Source organism: Pavona decussata, unplaced genomic scaffold (assembly GCF_977016875.1).
Source record: "Pavona decussata unplaced genomic scaffold, jaPavDecu1.1 SCAFFOLD_195, whole genome shotgun sequence".
NCBI classification, from domain to species: Eukaryota; Metazoa; Cnidaria; class Anthozoa; order Scleractinia; family Agariciidae; genus Pavona; species Pavona decussata.
The window spans coordinates 656164-676360 of record NW_028145604.1 but is presented as its reverse complement, the minus strand read 5'-3'; the positions used below and the strand labels follow the sequence as shown (position 1 = coordinate 676360).

At 38.4% G+C, this 20197-nt stretch overlaps 4 protein-coding genes across 4 annotated transcripts in view; 1 reads left to right on the top strand and 3 right to left on the bottom strand.

Annotated features, from left to right (window-relative positions):
• The window catches only part of LOC146461584 (adenosine receptor A3-like), a 144988-nt gene that overhangs the window by 21103 nt on the left and 103688 nt on the right, over positions 1-20197 (top strand). The gene's annotated exons all lie outside the window — the stretch shown is intronic.
• Positions 84-9703, bottom strand: LOC146461596 (proton-coupled zinc antiporter SLC30A2-like). The gene is made up of 7 exons (XM_085086441.1): positions 9331-9703; positions 7077-7223; positions 5419-5572; positions 4521-4776; positions 3947-4052; positions 3224-3358; positions 84-2747 (listed from the first exon to the last, which is right to left on the bottom strand). The coding sequence occupies exons 1-7, from the start codon at positions 9665-9667 to the stop codon at positions 2599-2601; spliced, it is 1284 nt and encodes a 427-aa protein (XP_084942567.1). The 5' UTR covers positions 9668-9703; the 3' UTR covers positions 84-2598.
• Positions 11038-12607, bottom strand: LOC146461595 (large ribosomal subunit protein bL32m-like). The gene has a single exon (XM_085086473.1). It carries the CDS (start codon positions 12574-12576, stop codon positions 12148-12150), a length of 429 nt encoding a protein of 142 aa, XP_084942599.1. The 5' UTR covers positions 12577-12607; the 3' UTR covers positions 11038-12147.
• Positions 15187-17297, bottom strand: LOC146461594 (major facilitator superfamily domain-containing protein 6-like). Its single transcript, XM_085086434.1, has one exon. It carries the CDS (start codon positions 17257-17259, stop codon positions 15607-15609), a length of 1653 nt encoding a protein of 550 aa, XP_084942560.1. The 5' UTR covers positions 17260-17297; the 3' UTR covers positions 15187-15606.

Sequence of the window (20197 nt, the reverse complement as noted above, 5' to 3'; positions counted from 1 at the left end):
CTGGTTTAGTTATCTGATTTTCCCAAAAAGTCTGCTCCAAGACCCTATCAATCATCACACTGAAAATGGATGAAGCAAAAGGCTAAAAAAATATTTTGTTTTATTCAATCAATCATATTGTATAAGTCTTCTATATTTTATGGAATTTATGGAATAAAAGTAACTCAATTATAAAAAATCCTCATTTCTCAGCTACATGTAGAAATAATTATTATTCACATTTAATTACCAAGATTATCAAAACTATGAACCATAAATCATAATTTTTTTTGTCTTATACCACTTTCTTTATCCATGAAATCAGACTAGCTGCATGATTTACTTGCTGTTAGTTTGCTGCTAGTTTCAGTCTCATGTTTCTGTTTTGGCTCTCTCACTGGACTGTCCAGAAAAGGACTGCTTACGGTGTTATGAAAAACCAAAAGGTTTCAAACAGAACAAAAGACAAGGACAGCACCTTGGCAATTGCAAGCTAACAATGAATGGCTACAGGGGACCGACATGTGGCCCTTTGTAGCAGCAACACTGTTAAATTCTGAATTACAATATTATAAGCCCTAGAAAAAGGGGTATCGAATGGTCTTTGCAAGCATGCAAGCAGTGTGTTTATTTTTGCGAGCATGAGCAGCTGTCAAAATTTTCTTGCAAGCAGCAAGCACTTTAGAAAATACAGATGGCGAGCAGTGAGCACTTCGAGTACTTCGTGAATTTACCGCTAGCCGGAATCTCTCTTTTATTACTAGGATTAACGAAATCTCTAACGACCGAGCACATGTCAACGAGCATGCGAGCAGTTGCAAAAATGTTGCGAGCGCGAGCAAGCGAGCACTTGTGTAATTTTTGTGAGCAATTCGAGCTAAGGCCAAATTTTGCGAGCAGTTTTAAATTGAATGGGACCATTCAATACCCCTAGAAAAGAAGACCCCCAGTGGAAGGGAGGGGGGAAGGGGAAGGGTCTTACTATTGGATGGAATTTTCATTTCAATTTTGGGTGGGTTTGACAATAAAATCCAACCAATATATATAATAATATTATTGTAACTTGAAAACACATGCACCTTGAAAACCTAAGCTGACTAAACTAAACAATCATACGAATTCTACCCATCCAATATGAGTTGCTTTCTAATACAGATGCTTGCAGAAAAGTCACCTGCTATGCATTTTCACTTAAATTATGCAGAAAGTTTGAAGTGAGCCATAATAAACATGAAATCCACAGTTGAAAACATTATGCACAAGAGAAATGGTTTGAACTGCTTGATGTTAATTGTCATCACCGTCTTTCATTTGTTGTTGGTGTTGCTGTTTCTTTTATACACTTGTTTTGTTGGATAAATTTTAAAAGAAATTATTAAAAAAAACCAACTTAACAGTATTTACATTAAAACCTGTCCTGGGATATGTTTTTCCTTGTGTCTGAGATCTGAGATAAGATTGTTTATATACACCAAACTGCAATAATCAGGTATCTTACCTCTGCTCTGTGACACAAGGTTTCTTTTGGTTAGAAAATAATATGCAGAAAACATCAAGGAGGGGTACAACATTAAGACTGCAAAACAGTCTCTACTTCTGTTTGGCTTTCAACCCATCATGGAGAAAAGATGGTTCAAAGGGATAAAAACCTTTCACATGAGGCTTGCTGTGAGATGATGAACATTTTCAGCATCTCGCCTCAATTCCTTATTATAATAATCATTTCATGCTCCATTCAGTTCTCTTTCTGGGTACAGTGTTTGGCCGGAGGAAGTTGCGGTAAAATACAAAGTGTATTGCAGTCTAAGGAATAGTTACTGTCATTAACCAAGTTGCCATTAACTTCTATGAATTTTTTCATAAAGAAAATAATGATGTTAATAGTGTTGAACCACAATATAACTTAGCTGTTCAATATTTGTCATTAACATTACATACTGTCATTAACTTAGGAATTCATTTTTATGATTTTTTTCCCAGAGGAATAAAATTGGTCTTTAATCGTCATAATACTGTAAAACTACAACATAACTTAGCTGTTGAATATTAAAGTTTGGTGTATCTTAGTTAATGATTTTTTGAAGGGGCAGGCAGAGTCAAGTTTGGAATAATGCAAATTCATGTGTTAATGAAGACTAAACCTGTTCACAAGAATGGGAAAAAACAAACTAGACTAGTCACATGTCGACTTCCACCCAACATGAGCGACAAGCAACATACTTGCAAGAAAAGTGACAAAGCCGCAAGAAGTTTTTGGCCTCACTGGGCTCCAGAAAATGGAGGTAACAAAATCTTCAAACAAAAATATCATATTTGTACTAATCTTGATGAAAACTATGAGAAACCACCATCGTCAATTTAAAACGAAAAGAAGCTGACTTGTTCTTGTTGATGTTACTTTGCTCCATGGGTACTTTGAGGGTTTAAAAATTAATATGTTTAAGTTTCACCGCACCTCATCCAAGTAAACCAAGGAGAACTTAGTGGCTATATAAAAGTTACGCATTCCATCTTTGGTTCAATCAATTTGTAACAGCATGTTGGACACAAATGATTCCTACTACTATAGTTGCAGTTTTAGCCTTAGATCTTTTACGTTTCTTTGTTCTTTGCATCTTTCTAGTCTTGTAAATCTTGACAGTCGACACAGCTGGTCATCACTGATTCCTGGTACAACTCCACTTGAATAGTGCTATGATAAATGTGAAACTCATTCTTCAACTTCTGGTTTGCTATGTTGAGAACCTTCTGAGAGTCAGAACCTTGTACTGAAAAAACAAAACAAAACAATAACATTACTATGTAAGTGTAGGTACTAGGTAAATTCACACTATAAGCCTAAGTAATCAGAGCTTAACCCTGTTTCTGTGGCATGAAGTAACTAAGAGCAAGTATACATGTTTGTAAGTATAAGTATAACTTTATTTTAAGTCGAAACATGGGAAGTGTCTGCCAAGTCTCCCATGCCAGGGGCTTATGTTAAAAACGCTCCACCAAAAACAAACATACATGTATGTAACACATTATTGCTACTCTTCTCTGGACAGGAGCAGAAATCAGAGAGGTTCGGTCTAGAATAGTAGTCTGGGATAGAGTAGGGGTTTTTTGTCTGTGGTCTAGTATAGGGTAGTAAAATGGAGCTGAACTTAGACTGCTTTAGGGTAAGGGTTTCAGAGTCCCAGAAGCACACCGCTACCCAAAAACTTGGACTGGGGAAATATAGGGCCTTACCACATACACATACCTATCGCCAGATGAACGGCCAATGCAGCTTTATTGACTGTCAACGACCAGATGTGTAAACTATGGGCTGCCACTACTCCTTCAATACTCTCCAGTGTCCGCTTTACATTATTGTACTTGATGTCCTTTGGTGTCCCTAATCACAAGAAAAAGGCAACTACTAAATAAAAATATTTACTATAATAATACAAAATTATTATTTAATAGGTAGTTAGATATAGTTTATATTTCCCTGGACTTTTGTACTGCACAATAATTATTTTACCGAAAACCTATTTTATAACACACATGGCCTCAAATAACTTTTTTTTGTTCCATCCTTGTTTTCAAAATACATGAGTAGTATACTTTTCCTCTCTCTCTCTCTCTTTATTATTATTACTATTATTATTATTATTATTATTATTATTATTATTATTATTATTATTATTATTATTATTATTATTATTTATTATTATTATTATTTTTTTTGGGGGGGGGGAGGTTGGGGGATCAGCGGGTAAGTCAGACATTTGGCATGGTCAAAGTTCCCAGGAAGAATTTAATAAGGTAAATAATATATGTTATTTGATTCCTTACCCATTCCCTTCCGCAAAAGAAGTACAATGACATAAACTTTTATCTTGTAATAAGGGCTCTGACATGGATATGCTATCTGAAACATTTCACAATTGCATCATATTTTAACTTGTCTAATGTCCTTTGTTATGTAATGCAAAGTTACCTTCCATAAGTACGTGGATTGTCTCCCGAAGTATGTTCAGTGTTGTTATAAGAACAAGCAGTGAAAAGACAAACGTGCATATTGGATCAGCAAGTTTCCATTCTGGCTGTTAAACATAAGCATAGAAAAACAAAATTAAAACCACATTGTAACAAAGATTGAACCTATGAACAAATAAATATGCTTATTATTATTCACTCGTGTTATTACAATAATTAAGAGAAAAGTTTTTTTCTTACTGAAAATCACTACTGAGCAGTTACGCCCAAGCCTGTATTGCTTTTCACATCACGTTTTGTTGTTTTAGCTCATATTCAGTGGATTTTTTTAGCACACATTGTGGCAATCAATTCCTTCAGGAAATGTTGCCCCATTAGTTTGCACTCCCTTTCCAAAATTATATAAAATCTATAATTATGGATGAGATTTCATTTTTATCACAAAAAATCATAATGTGCAAAGCAGCAAATAAAACATTGAGGAATAATTCCTCAGGTCACATGCAAAAGGTCTGGTGAATCTGAGCCAAAATAACAAAAAGCAATTTGAAGACCAAACTGCTTGATTAAATTACCTTGAATTTAATAACGTAGGCAGCAATAAGGACACCAACACTCTGAACAATGTCTCCCAAAACATGAATAAAAGCTGCTCGGACATTGATGTTCTGTTTTTCTTGTAGACTGCTGCTCCTCGATATCCGTTTTGTTGACACAGAATCGTCATTATCATGGCTGTGTTGGCTGTGACTGTGACTGTGACTGTGTCCTCCTCCAATGCCATGGCTGTGATTATGACCTATGCCTGTTTGATGGAGAATTATCCCTAACCTAGCAAACATAACAAAAAGAGGGTAATAAGCAAAAAAGGAACAACAAAAAACGTTTTATCACCCTGTCCAACCTGGGATGGGTGAGTCCAAAGTGTCCACGGTGACTTTGAACATTAAATTTCATGTTTTTTTTTTTAACATTAGAGCAAACATCATCAAAACTATGTGCCTTTCCCTAAAAATTCATCTTGCAACAATTTGGGATGACATTCAGTTGTTAATGTGACTTAACAATTCCCTGGGAACAGCCCAGTTTTTCAAAAGTTTGATTTTTTCAAAAGTGTACCATCTTTCTTTTACCATTTCTGATCAGAAAATAATTATTATTGGTGTTTGAAAGGAATTTTAAGATGGTAGCATGTTTATATGGAATTTCAGAAGTCTGTTTATTTTCAAGCAGGAGGTGAAATGTATAGTTCAGAAAATATCAATACCCACCTCCCCCCCAAGGAAGGTTTTTTGTTTTGTTTTGCACATCCTCCCCCCTCCCCCCAATGAAATTCCAGTTAAGCTATATACTTTGCTTCTAAAAGTTTGACTTCTCAGACACCCTACACCCTAGGAATTTCTAATGACCTTCCAAGGGGTGGGTATGGATTTTTTTCTGGAACAGCACAATCTACAAGTGGTGCACACTTACAAGATGTTCACTCCTAACCCAATCCCTGCTGTGATGAGCATAATATCAGCATTTATTTCAAAATCTTTTGTTATCACTCTCTGCACAGCAAGATACACCAGGACGCCAGTTAATACCCAGATGATAAGTACCGACACCAGGGCACCTAAGACCTCTGAGAAAACAACATACAGACAGGGATTAATTTATATTTTATAAAAGCTGTATCCAAGGCCACTTACCCAAAGACTTATTCCCAACTACAAAAAATGACAATGGACATTATTAAGAAATAAAAATAAAAGCCTCAACCTTGAAACAGACACTGAGACTCTTGTTAAGTCTGTTGGTTGTTTACTGGTCTTCAAAATAATTTATGGTACATAAACCATAACACTACTTTAACTGACAATCAAAGAAAATACAATAATTTTCTTTTATTTAGTTTCTTGTATTTTAAACAGTACAGCTTTAGTAAACATTTTTGACAAAAACATTTTGTCATTTGTTTTGTTAAAAAGAAAACTACACAATCAACTATGGACCATACAGTAAAAAATGAAATGAGTGATGCAATACAAATATAAAAATCAGAACTGCCTATGGTGTCCACAGGCCTGTAGGCAACCTCTCTCTATTTGTTTTCATGTGAGAGTTATTTGGGCCACTCACCCAATCCCCTTAAGGGCTTTCGCCCTGCTCACCACTTGCACCCCAACTAAATCTTGCAAAAGCGGGCTGTGCTAGCAGTTACAAATTCAGAATATCGAGCACATACTGCTCCTCTTTTTTCTTAACTGAAACTTTTAGACATCTTCCAAATCAATACCCCCAATATTGCTAAAATCATGTTCTGCTACCACAATAATCTGCTACCTCCCTTTTCCTCAATCTGTTTATGACAAACAGTCAAGTCCATAAATATGACACAAGAACAGCCCGTAATTATTGTGTGCATTCCTGTCGCATGAACATCAAGAAATAAATAATTCACAATTCTTTACTAAGGACCTAGGGTCTGGAACTGTCTTCCTCCCTCTATTACCAATTTGTCAAGCTATCCTACGTTTAAGAACAAAGTACTAGAGTTTTTATTAGAATAATTTCTGAGTTAGATTTTGCTGCACTCCTTCGTAGCCCTTATGGGTTAATGTTGTGATGTAGAGGTGGCCTCTCCTACAAGCCTGGTGGTTTCCTGAGGTCTCCTTGCCTAACAACTTGCTGTATACTTTTAATAATTTGTTATAACCATAAAAAAAAATAACAGATGATGACGATGATGATGACGATGATGAGCTCTAAATCTTCATCTACATTGCACCTAAATACTATGCAATAGCCTTTTCAGTAACACTACAAATGACTCATTTTATGGGCAAATTCAATTCACCCTTGTTGGGTCATTGTTGAATCATGGTGAATAAATCATGGCCATTAAACTCGTCACCAATAGATGAGCTTGGTAATAGGTGCCTAAGGTGACGCAGTCCAAGCAGAGCACAGAGGTTTCCCTAACAACCCTTTTAAGCGGGAACCACCCAAGCAACAGCCGAAAAGTCACTGACTGCATTGGCCTGAGGTTAACTTTGCCCAAATAATTTATTTAGCCACATAAAAACATGCCTGAAAACTTTGGGTGTGTACATTGCATGCATGCATTGATATCAGCTCTAGATTACCTGCTCTGTAGTAACCAAATGTTCTTTTCTTGTCTGGTTGCCAACGTGCCACCCAAATGGAAAAAAGGCTGATAAGAAATGCAGCAAAATCTGATAACATGTGAGCAGCATCTGTCATGATGGCCAAACTACCAGCAAGCAAGCCACCTACAAAGCAAGGAGTGTTTAGAGCAATATTTTAACTTATACTGTGAGTCATATTTAATTGATCGTAAATTATTCTGGAATGAAAAATAAAAAAAACAAAACAGAATAGTCCCTAATAGTTACTGCTTATATTTTAGTTAACTTTGGCAGTATGTACCATGTGAGCAAAAGGCCTAACCAGTCGGAATTTTGGACTGGTTCCATTTGAAGCCCAAGTCTCAATACGAAGATATTCTCATCAGGAGAGCCAGAGCAGACTTTTTTTTAGACCACTGGACTAGTTCGATGGAATGCCAATCATGAAGGTTGCCAGAGACACATTATTAGCAAGTACAGGAGGCAGAGACTCTGAACATAAACGTGGTAATATTTAAGTATAATTATTTCTGGATTTGATTTCACCGTGACATCAGCCACATTTTAAACATAACGATTCTCTTTACAATTTATTTGCTGGCTTGTATGTCTTTTTTTAGATTCATTTGTAATTTTATCATAGTTAGCATTTTTAGGTTTTGAATATCCATACAAGTTATAAAGCTTTAACAATTACCATGTAGAAAGGTTATCCAGGCCTCCAACCATCCATAGCCATAACATAGCCTTAGTTCCATAAATATCTCCATACATATAAAATATTACATGTCGGCACAAAGATGTGAATTTCATTTTCAAGTGGTAAAAACAATAATTTATGAATGAGCGCAGCAAGTAAAATATTCCATCACATTTATTTCATTGCGCATATACCACACATTGACATTCTAACCCTAGCATTTTGCAGGATGTTTGTCCCACGAACCTAGTTTAATGGCCTTAGCTCCCGCGAGTCTCCTGTGGTAGAGCTCAGTGGTAGAGCATCTGAACTAGTAATCAGAGGGTCTTAAGTTCTACTCCTGATAGCTAGGAGCATTCGGATTTCCTTTTTGCCTGTGTCATTCACTGAATAATACATCATTCTCAAGTAAATATTGTTTTTAATATGAAAAAATAAAATTCATATCTTCAAGCCACTAACTTTCTTTTAATTACATAAATAAATCTATCATCCATCATTTTCATTGACTCTTTGCACAAGCAACCATGAAAAAGCAGGAAATGACATCATCAATATCCTCATTAGTGAGCATTGGAAAATAGGCCACTTGGGTCCCAGATGTAGTTTCATGTGAATTTTACAAGTGGTGAACTTTCCAGTAAAACACTCCTGTCAATATAATAAGTGCGAACAATAATTTATTATATCCATACATGTGAAAATATTTGTGTAACCAATAAAAATACCGAAAAATGGAAAAAGTATTAAATTTACTGTTTGTCTTGATTCCTTGTGCTCCTAACTCAAAAAGCTGATTAATCAACATTAAAAGAGACCATAATTTTTAACCATGGGACTAAAATAATATGATTTGCATGCAATTCAGTTAGTCAATGTATAAAATTGCAAACAAAACTCCACAGATTTCTGAATAAACAAAAAAATACGACGTTTTGGTTCGTCATTAAGTAAACATAACTTTTGCAATCCAAGATAACTGATAAAGTTGAATATTTGCAAAAATCGGGAGTATGTTTTTTTTGATTGCATGTATGTGTTGCTTTCATATGCAATAAACAGTTCCCAGGATGATTTCAATATATCAATAGGACTTTTAATTAAATGATTTTGTAACATGACATGTCACTTAATTCGATTCCTTTCTTTGCTTCGTTTTAATTGAAATTTAAGTTTCTCTAAGTATCTATGCCTCGTTCTATGTGTGAGACCACACAATAATGGAGTGGCGGGGTATTCATTAGTTACTACTGATGCTGTTTTACCGGTTTAAAGTGAAATAGGTGCTGTTTCGTGCGGATGCTATTATATACGTGCAGGCACGTCATGGAATCACGCAAAGTCTAGAGTTGATATCGTACGAAACTTTTGCAGTAAACTATTAAACCGAACCGAACCGAATCGAATCAGAGAAAACAAGAAAAACATGGCCTTTGTATTTTAATTCTCATCTAGCCTGACTAAGGTACCGGCGAAATGACATAACTTGGCCAAGTGGGTCGCAAAGGTCACTAGAAATTAAACATAAAACATTCCATCTGAAAACCTTACCTACTACTTCTGCTGCTACAAACAGGAGACAAACAATACTTGCAATCAAAAGTTTTCGTCGTGCTCTTGCGTTTGAGTAGATCGGTTTAGCTTCATGGCAGTGTATATCTGCTAGATATCGGTCGCTTCCAGCACTGTGATTTTGGTACGAGATGAGAGGAGAGTTTTCCGCATCATCAAGCGGTGCATCATCACAGGTACACCGTACAAGGTTGCTTGAGTGAAGGCAAGGTGTCCCTTGATTCAAAATAGGCTCTTCATCCTCTTCTGCTACGTTTATGCTAGTCATTCTAGTTTGAAGCTCCGTACCGATCATCGAACCTTGACCAGAAAACATTAAAATATAATTATATATTGAGTAATTCCCTTCTTTAACGTTACGCACCCGCACGCGTTATTGAATCACTGACCAACATGACCGTGGACGGGTTCTCTAGTTCCATTTCAATCTCGTACCCAGAGTCTTCAGGCTTTTTGGTCAGCGGGGCAACGCCGGGAAGACTCTGGGGACATCGAAAAAATTCAATTTTTTTGATTGGCTGTTCCGCAACGGTTTCCATTGTTTTACCGCAGAAATCCTGCGGTGATAAAATTCGATGTCCCCAGAGTCTTCCCGGCGTTGCCCCGCTGAACAAAAAGCCTGAAGACTCTGGGTACGAGATTGGTTCCATTTAGGTCTGTTTTACTCCCTCTCTCACCCCCTCCCTCCCCCCCCACCCCCCGTCCCTCTCTCTGAGGTGCAAGGGGGCAGAAAATTGGCGCGAGGGAAAGTCAAAGCGGGGGAAAACACTTTCGCCATGAATATCCAAGCAGAAAAATAAATTATGGATCAGAGAAGTTATTTTCCAAACAATAAGAACAACAGACTTAAAGTGGCCGAACACAATTTCCTAGTATAGAGGTGTTAGTAAACGCTATTTGCAAACTACGTACTTCTGGCATGGGTGCCCGAAAATGGCATGGTGCAAGATTAACTAAGAAAGAATGTATTTTGATTCTTGCTGTTGAGCTAGGCACCAGCATCATGGCAACACGGCGAGCTTTTAACCATCCACAAATAGGTTTCCTTTATATATATTTTTTAGAAAATGCACTAATTTGAATTTTTTTTCCATTCTTTTTTCTCCAGAAAAACTCACAAATAACTGACACAATGACACTGTTTTCATGTAATTTTGACAGAGAGATCGCCTGTAAATATTGGTTTTGCACTTTAATGTTTTGTGAAGATACCTTCTGTCGGATTTGGGTTTTTGTTTGTAGGTGAGTTATGCTTTTAGAGAACTACTGTTTTGTCAAATTTCACGAAATTCTAACAAATGATTATTTAGAAAACAGTTCTTTTCCACTAAAACAATGAGTCACAAATGATTGGTCAAATGAACATGCTTGGCTTTTAATTGGGTTGAAAGATGAAAAGCATGCAAAAAGGCTTAACTCTCATGCTCGTTGATAAATAAAGGATTCACAAACGAGAACCTGAGTAACTCATCATTGGCGAATTAACTCCAGCAAAAGAGCAGCATCCAAATAACAGCTTTAATTTAGTGTAGCAAATATTGTTAAATTTGAGTGGTCTGCAGTATTATGCGACACCCAACCAGCAGTTGATTTTTATACCATTCCTCTCACAAACCAAACCTACTACATAAATTACTCATTGTTTTAAGGTGTTGTGATTAGCTGAAAACCCCATGACATGACAAGTCATGCATGAAGTTTTAATCGTGAAATAACAACTAAGCTCTCGGCATACCATGCGAGGAGAGTGCGAGAGTAATGAAAAGGAGGGAGACTGGGTACTGAGAGTCTTGAACAAACTAAATAACAGTAAACATTCATCCTTGCAAATCTTGTCTTTTGGCATTAAATTTGCAAGGCTTTGTGTTCTATTTATAGGGAATTGCTTCAGTGGCATAACTCTGTTTTACCTTTTTTTGTCTTGACATGAGATCTAGAATTTACAGGTAAAAATATTTGAAAAAGGCATACAAAATCATTAAAAAAGTTTATATTCTCTTATTCTATTGTTATTTGGTAAGAAATAAACTCACTCAGCCATATGCTTGTAGAGAATTCTTGTTTTTGCAGCACAGTGAAAATTGTTTACCAGTACTTGGTTTGGTGAATTATGTTCATCAGAGAGAACATGTGGAATCAAAAACTTTCCACATGGTCGGCCGCCTCAGTACTTATTGTGCATTCAGCTAATCTCATACTATCTGCATGAATAGAGCTAGAGATTGGCCGTTTTTATGCTAGAGACTTTAAATTCATCTAGATGCATTTAACGTTTGAGATTAAAGTCGTCTGGTATAAAAATGGGACGCATAAAAGTAGACGACCTAACAGAAAAATATCACGAAATTTCAGGACTAAACGCTAATTCGTGCCAGTCGTCTGTGGATGAGTCAGGGCTAAATGCGTCCCAGTAAGGGCGTCCCGTTTTTATACTAGACGCACTTAATGTCTGAGACGTTTAAGTCATCAGACGTGAAATGCATCTGTCTTATTTAACGTTTTTATACTAGACCTTAAAGTCGTATCGAGACGACTTTAACGTCTATAGCATAAAAATGGCCATTGAGTCGGAAAATTAATGTGTACTTTATTATGCAGAAAACTTGTTCTAACAACTATTTCCAAGCGCTTTATCAGTCTCAAGTTTACCTCCTGAAATTATATTTAATTATAGTCCAAACGTAAACTCACTCACTGCCTGAAAAAAAATTCAACTCAGTAGCAAGTAATGTCGATGGCAAATTTCGTGATTCTTTCTTTCTTGTGCTGTGTTAATCTTGTGGAAAAATAAACTCCTTATGTTCTGAATTTCCTTAGTATCTCCGGGATTGGCCACTGATAAGCACCTTCATCTCGCTCTTTTCTAAACTCAATAGTTTTGGTCCTGACTTTTGCCACGCAGCGTCCACACAAATGATTTTCAAGCTTGAAGTTTCCGCACACAGCACAGGTCTCGATGTCCGATCGGTTTTTGAGCCATTTGTGCCGATTGCGTAGTTTCCTTTTCGAAGCCGATGTCCTCTTCTTGGGAACCGCCATTAACAGTAACCCATCTTCTTGAGGTTCCAGGCAGCCTTTTGTTTGAGGTGAAGTAATGTTCCCTAACAAAGCAGCTTCTGGGTTTATTCCAGCGTTAATGAGACCAAGATTGTATGTAATATGTTCTTCTAAAGGCCGAAAGCTTCTCAATATGGCGCGACATGTCCAAGTCAAAGAAGTCGCCATGTTGCCTTTATGGTCATCGAGAGAGACTGGGGCAGAGACCCCAGCACTCCCCTCTCCTCTCCCCTGCTACAAAGTTCAGGTACAAAGACGAATTGCAAGGTGAGCCGGCTTGCGGACACTTTTTTTTTTTGCATTTTTTCATATGTCGGGAAAATCCCAGACGATCTGGGACGGTCGGGAAACATTGAAATCTAACTAGCCACCGTATAACGCACTTGTGGCACATTGCATGTCACTTCACAACCTCACTGGGATGTCTAAAGCTTCAAAGGTTAATCTGGGATACGCAAGAAGAAATAATCTAAAAAAGAGCAGGCTAATTTCACGGTCAGGGAAATAATATATTTTCCCAATATTTCGAAAGGCATGTCCTTTCTTCTTCAGGGTATGTTTGAGACTGACCCTGTGGCAAGAGACGTTACAATTCAAAACAGTTACAACAGATACCTTAAAAACATAGGCTAAAGTAAAAAGAACAAAAACGTTACAATTTGAAATTTAAAAAAACAACTTTGTCAATAGTAACTAACGTCACAACGTAGCAAACGAAAACAAAAACCTAAGAACATGAAATTTGAGAAAGCAACATGACTTAAGAGGATGGAAGACAGGAAAAATGTTCATGTCTCGACTATCCTATTGACTAGGGGTTCAAGAGTTTGACCTTTGTCGATGAGGTATGCCTCTCTAGTTTTGCGTACACTGTCACGATTAGATTTGATGAGTTCGAGAGGAGTAAGCAACATGTCAGAAGCGTTATGCGTATGGTCGTTAGAAAGAAAACGTTCCGAGACTGTAGTAGGCTTAGAACTGTTTGTTTGTTTGTCAACTGTCTGCGATGCTCTTGAATTCCCTAGGAATGGGACGGAGAGGGTATTTTCTTGCGGCTTGCACTGCTCATGGCGGCTCCACCGCCAAAGCTTTACATCCGCACGCGCGAACAATACCGCCAGCTAGGCAGACCAATGTTGATATCTTTGCTTATATTCCCCCTAAACAGACGCTAAGGCGAAAAATTATCCGTTCCGTTTTAGAGCCAGATGCCAGGCAGGATCATCTGTCTCTAGGATACTTCTCTTGCCATTGCCACGTATAATGTAAAGCAGGTTTTCCCAACCATTTTTACGATGCGTTTGCCATGCCAGCCAGAAAAGGCTATTGGAAATCACTTACCAGCAAGTGATCAAAACAATCCCTCAGTAAAACATGAATTTTATCTCCCTGAACTGAATGGTTATGCACTAGTCAATTCTCAACCTCGTTCCCAGGGTCTGGGAACGAGGTTGGTCAATTCTAGGAGTCTCCATCCCGATGGGCATTGGTGGGGAATTTTCTACATTTTCCGTCCCGGGCCGGGGTCTGGGCATTAGTATACGTTAGCCACCCCAGGGAATTGATGGCCGGTAACTTCATTTCCATGTGCATTGACGAAGACGCAGTAACTTTGTGATGAACCACGTATAGGGAGGGTAAAAATAAATAAATAAATTTGTTTGTTTTTTCCTTTAAAGTGCTTTAAAATATAACGTTTGAAAATGTAAAATTCCAAAGTTTAGTATGTCTAGGGTGAAACTCAACGATTTTACAAGCTCCGAAAGTTTCACTATTTTGACCCAGGAAAATAGTTGTTCAAATGGCGCGGACAAAATACAACGCGACAACATCCGCCGATGTAATATTGGGTACAATATGGCGGATAGTGCGAAAAGGAAGGTTAGAGAAGGGAGAAATTGCCAGCGTTTCTGGCGCCCCTAGCAGTGAGAGTTGTAAAAACAGCAGGGAAACGAATAGGCTAGAAAACGAAGGGAGTAAGAACGCGCCAGTGTCCCTCACAGTACTGAAGAAATTACAGAAATTAGTTAGCAAAACAAAACTATTGACCCCAACATTACGTCGCAAGAAGGAATATTATTAATTTTGCAATAAACTTGACCCAGGCTAGTCTCCGGCCCATATTTCGGATCAAAATAGTCCAACTTTCGGCGCCTGTAAAATCGTAATTTTTCACCCTATACAACTCAACTTTGCATCATACGTTTACATTATATTTTATAACTGCGTAAAAATAAATTTCACATGAACTTTAAAACTATTTTAGGCTATGGATTACTTAATTAGAATAAACTAATGAACTCCATGGAAACGCCGGTGAGAATATTTTATTTGCAGCCGTCGTTTGCCTACTCTGGTAAGTTTGGACATAAAACTTCGACTCTCTCTCTATATATATATATGTATTTAGTATAAATCTACTAGTGTTCTATCACGAATGCCGTTCTCTGATTGGTTACGCTACTCGCTATCTATTCTGTGATAGATAGTGAGTAGCGATTTTCAACAAAATGGCGCCCGCTTCTTCGCGTTTTCGAAGTGTCTGCGATGAGGAAATAGATAATTTACTTGTTTAGTTTTGAACGACTGGTAGATTTATACTAAAACAATTAGATAATTCGCTCTCGATTTCTATGCGTGATAGTTGATTCGGGCTTCGCCCTCATCAACTATCACGCGATAGAAATCTCGAGCTCATAATCTAATTGTTAAATAGAGCTTCCATATAAGCAACGCCGACTGAGGAGGTAAACGTAACAAATTTCTCCCTTGCGCATTTGTTTCGTTTTCATGTGTCAATCACAATTTCGGTAATTGAACCTCGAATCTTACTTTTCTTATTTAACTTAAAATTTTTGCGCAAAGTAAATCATACGGTGAGACGGATTTTTGGGAATCAAAGGAGAGACTTATAAATCAAAAGCGCTATTGGTTGAAAGGAATATAAAAACAAAAAATCACCAAACAAGATTAATTAATTATCTAGTTTTACTATTCCCTATCTCTAGCTGTAAAACTGTTTACGAACAAACTACACGTTCGTGCTGGCGTGTAACAACACTTAATCTCGAGGCTGGTGTGCTTTTTTCTCCCATGCGCGTAAGCCAAGTCCATCGTCGCCGGCCGGAAAGGCCTACATGATCCACTCATATAACTCGCCAGGTGACCCGCGCAAGAAGGTTTAAGAACGAATTCATATCAACTTGTTGTGCTCCTGGGCTGAATATGCCTTCCTACAACTCCAAAGTTAGGCTCCGCTGAATTTCTATGAGAAAATAAGCCCGGCATAAGAGGAGCTACAACTGATGGCGGTGAATCCACCTCTGGACTATTTTTAGGGCTTAGTTTGGCTTTGGTTGTCACTTCTAACTGATTTGGCCTCGCGCCACTTGTCATTCTCTCGTCTGGCCCAAGAATTTTCTGGACAATTGCAAACAGGATTAAAACAACGAGACTGGCGATTCCATAAGCCCTGAAGGTCATGTTAGTACCAAACATGTGAATGAGTACTCCCCCTATTATTGCTCCACAGCCCCTCCCTAAACCGTGATGTAAACCTTGTAAAATTCCTTGCGCGGAGGTTGCGAATCCGGGGGGAGCAATTCGACCAACGTAGCTCGTACAAGCTGCCCATACCGCCGCATGAGTTACTCCTTGTAAAATCTCGAGAGGCAGTACTAACCATGGATTTTTGAGGAAAGAAATGTAAATAAAGCGAATTAGATTACCTATAAGGCCGATGTATAGAACCCGAATATGGCCGACACAACATATAAGGCGACCAACGTTGAAATAACAAGCGATTTCCGAAATGTGATCGATTAAGGATGCTATTCCGAACAGAGTCGGCGGACCTCCGAGGTCTTCCAGGTGCCAGAAGAGGAAAGTGAAAATAAGACCAACCCCGAAACCCAGGAAGAATGTCACGAGTAAAAATGATCCGTACCGAAATGATAGCAGTATGCGATACAATCCGGATCCTTGATCATGGATTCCTTCTTCCAGTTCAACGTTTTCTTTGTTTGGAAAAGAGAAACGGGTGGCTACAGTTAAAGCGCAAACCATAAAAACGAAAAAGAAATAAAATCCAACCGTGTAATTTTGGCTGATTATTTCACCGCAGAGTTCGACTCCTCTCATGCTGTCGATCACAAAGCCAAGAAGGAACATGGCGGTTCCCCAACCAAGGCTTCCCCACATGCGCTGTCGGCCATAAAGCTCTTTGTTTTCTCCCAGCATCCCCAGAGTTGCTGAGTCCGCCAGAGTTATGGCTGGCGCCGAGAAAAACTCTCCTACCACTGTTAAAAACAAAAGGACTAAAAATACTTGGTGAACGCCTTCGCGGTCGTAAACCAAAGAACTCTTCGCTTTAAATTCTGGTTCTTTTTTATCCGGAGTATTCGGCCCGAGAAAGTCTTTGATTTCTGATGTTTCACCCGTGACAATTTGCGATACATTTTCTGTGAGAATGAAATATTTCCTGCACGTTACGGGTGCCGGTTTTATGAACGCCAGAGAAAAATTGAAGGATATCCAACATACCAATGAAAACAGCAACAGCAGTTTGCGTTTGTTCAGTCTATCAGCTAAAGATCCCAAAAGTGGCGCGCTGAAAAATTCCACCATCGGCCGGCAACCGACAAGAATGCCGCTAAGGCTTGGGTTCATTCCTAGCTGCTTGAAATAAACTCCTAGAAGCGGGAAAAACGAGCCAACTGCTCCCCAGTAACAAAAATAAAACACTTTGGACACCAGGAGTTTTCTGTTCAAACGGCTTAAGTTGAAGCAAAATAATTTCTTCATGGTTTCTTCACCGTCTTGTTTCTCATTCACCAATGTTTCGGCCGCCATAGCGAGTGGGTTGCCAATTTCATGTTGCGCTAAAAAAAATTAGCTTCAAAGCAGACGTGGTATTTTAAAACAAAAGAAGCTTAGAAACTGTTTAATTTTTAAAATTCTTTAGGGCTAGCTAGTACCAACAAGTAAAGGTGTTCAACTGTTTTGTGGTTGTATTGTTTGGAGCAAGAAAACAGCTATATTTGGCCTGACCTATAAAGACCTGCTTGTTTTAGAGTCAAAAAGTCACCATTTAAAACCATTCATAGTAACAGTAACATGTTTGCGTTATTTTTATCGATTATTGCTGATTTCCTCCTGAAGAACGACTAAAAGAGGAGTTAATGGCCTCTATTTCTCGGGCATGGTATAATTAACAATTATTCCACGAGCGCGCGCGTTGGATATGAGATGTTAGATAGTTAACGAGGCGCGTATCGCCGAGCATCGTATCTCGGGCATAGCATAATGGCTCATATACCATGGCCGCTAAGCCAATCAAATCCCTGGAATAGCATTATACAATGATCTAGTTTTTAATAATGACTGATATTTCATGGACGCTAAACCAATCAAAACGCCAGAATTGTATTATCCAATGATGCAGTTTTTTATTATATCCATTTTGAAATCACTGGTGATCCTTGCAATCTGATTGGCTCTCAACAGTGCGATTTATTCCCAAATTGCACCATTTTAATTTTTGCTCCAAATCGCATCCTTTCTTAATTAGCCCATCAAAATGGAAATGAAGTAACAAAGATAGAATATTAATATTGACAATAAAACTCTGATTTCAAAATAGGTGTAATAAAGTGGTAATTAAACTTTGTGTCGTGCAATTTTGGTCTGAAATCATACTTGTGATTTCAAATCAAACTCGTGCTGCGCGCTCGTTCGATTTTGGAATCATGCCTGTGATTTCAGACCAAATTGCACTCCACTCAGTTCAATTACCATTATTAATAAATGGGAATAACTGGGGCCAGTGCATGGAACAGTAAGCTCTGAAAGGCGCACCTTGATACGAACACGTAATGTAGCTACAGTGCGACACACGATAAACGACGGCGGACCTTCGAAAGCAATCAGAAACAGTCAGAACTGAAAAAAAACAGGTTTCTGTAGCGTTTGTAAACGGAACTTTTGGGAAATTTAGCTTCTTGGCTGACCAAGAGATGTCTTGCTACCTTACGGGATCCGCTACATCACTGAAGTGGACCAGAACTTGATTGAGGAACATGGCGTTCAAAAGCGATTTTGACTTATTCAGTTAAATTACGGGAAGAATCCAAAAGATTTTTCCGTAAAATCTCAACTTGGTACCTCCTCTCAATCGGCGTCCCCTCAGAAGTACCCAACGACCCTTTCAGAGAAAATTAATCGTATGTTGCACTAACTAGCTGAGTGGCCCTACGTCAATCTTGGTTACTATTTAACGTTCCTGGGAAAAAATACCCGCTCTTTAGTCACTGCCAGCGAGTTAAACTTAAAAGAAATGAAAATCCCAGCCAGCTGTAAGTGTGATGTCTGTTAACTAACCAGCAAGCAAGTCTGCTTGTAGGTACGCAGCATCTTCCTGAGACTTATTTGTTTATATATTTTTGTGTCATCGGAAAATATGGCAGAAAAGTTCGTCAGGAACGAATCGGGCAAGTTAGTTACATAGATGAGAAATAGCATCGTTCTAAAATGGAGCCCTGCGGTATTCCGGAGCTGACAGGCAAAGTATCAGAGGTTTCACCCAGCACTGTTACACATTGGTAGCGACCCATCAGGTAAGAACTAACCACTGCAAGAGGCTGCCTCCAAATCCGAACTTGTGAAACTTTTGCAGCAGGCAGCCATGGTTCACCTTATCGAAGGCCTTAGACATATTTATATAGATCATGTCCACCTGTTTTCCGCCGTCTAGTAGGGAGCCCACGTGGTCCAAAACTTCCAAAAGAAAATATTGGAGGTGCATGATTTCCCCCTTATGAATCCATGTTGACATTTTTCTACCACCTCGTACACTCTATCTTTGAAGTGTTAAATATATTTCGCTCCAAGACTTTGGATACCAGTGGCGGTAAGGAGATGGACCTGTAATTCTCTGTCCACTCGGGTGGCTTTCGTGACATCAAGGGCTTCGAGCACGCATTGGACATCGCTAGCCGTGAGCGTTAATTTCGACATATCAGGAGAAGGGCCCTTTCTGCCTTTCTTGTTCCAAATATTAAAAAAAAATTAATCGGACACAAGGGCGACCACAAAACACAAATCATAATGTGAATAACTCCTGACTCGCGGGGATTTCAGAGGTCGATATCTCGACGACTTCAAACAAAAGAGACAGGTACGTTATCACTTAAGGGCTTTTAGCCTGCGAATGTACACGGATTTCCCGCTGTTGTTGATCACGCCGCCGAGTTGTTATGATTTGAAATAGTGCTGTATTAGAGTGTTTTCTGACATACACAGGATGATATAGAGATAAAAAGAACAACACAAGAAGGAAAACAGTGGAGCCACCGTTATTTCCTGGCGCGCGACTTGCCTTCAAATTTTATTGGTTAAGGCGGTGTTAAAGTAAAAAGTCAAATACGATTTCTTACGAGCCTAACATGGGTCCTAACAGGCAGGAAAAACAAACCAGACAATTTTTACCCAGCTAGAACCAGCGCTTTAATAACAAATCTCAGCAAACTACATATTTAGAAACGTTCCACCCAGTTGACCATCTAATATATTCAGTTTCCAGCAACCTCTATTCGTACCTAAAGAGCGGATTTTTACGTAAGAAAACCAACCCCCAAAAGAAACGATTACTAACCCCAAACATAAGAACTACTAACCCTCAAACGTAAGAAGACTAACCCCCAAACGTAATAATTACTAAAAAAAAAAAGAACTCTAACCCGCAAACGTAAAAATTACTAACCCCCAAAAGTAAGAAAACTAACCCTCAAAC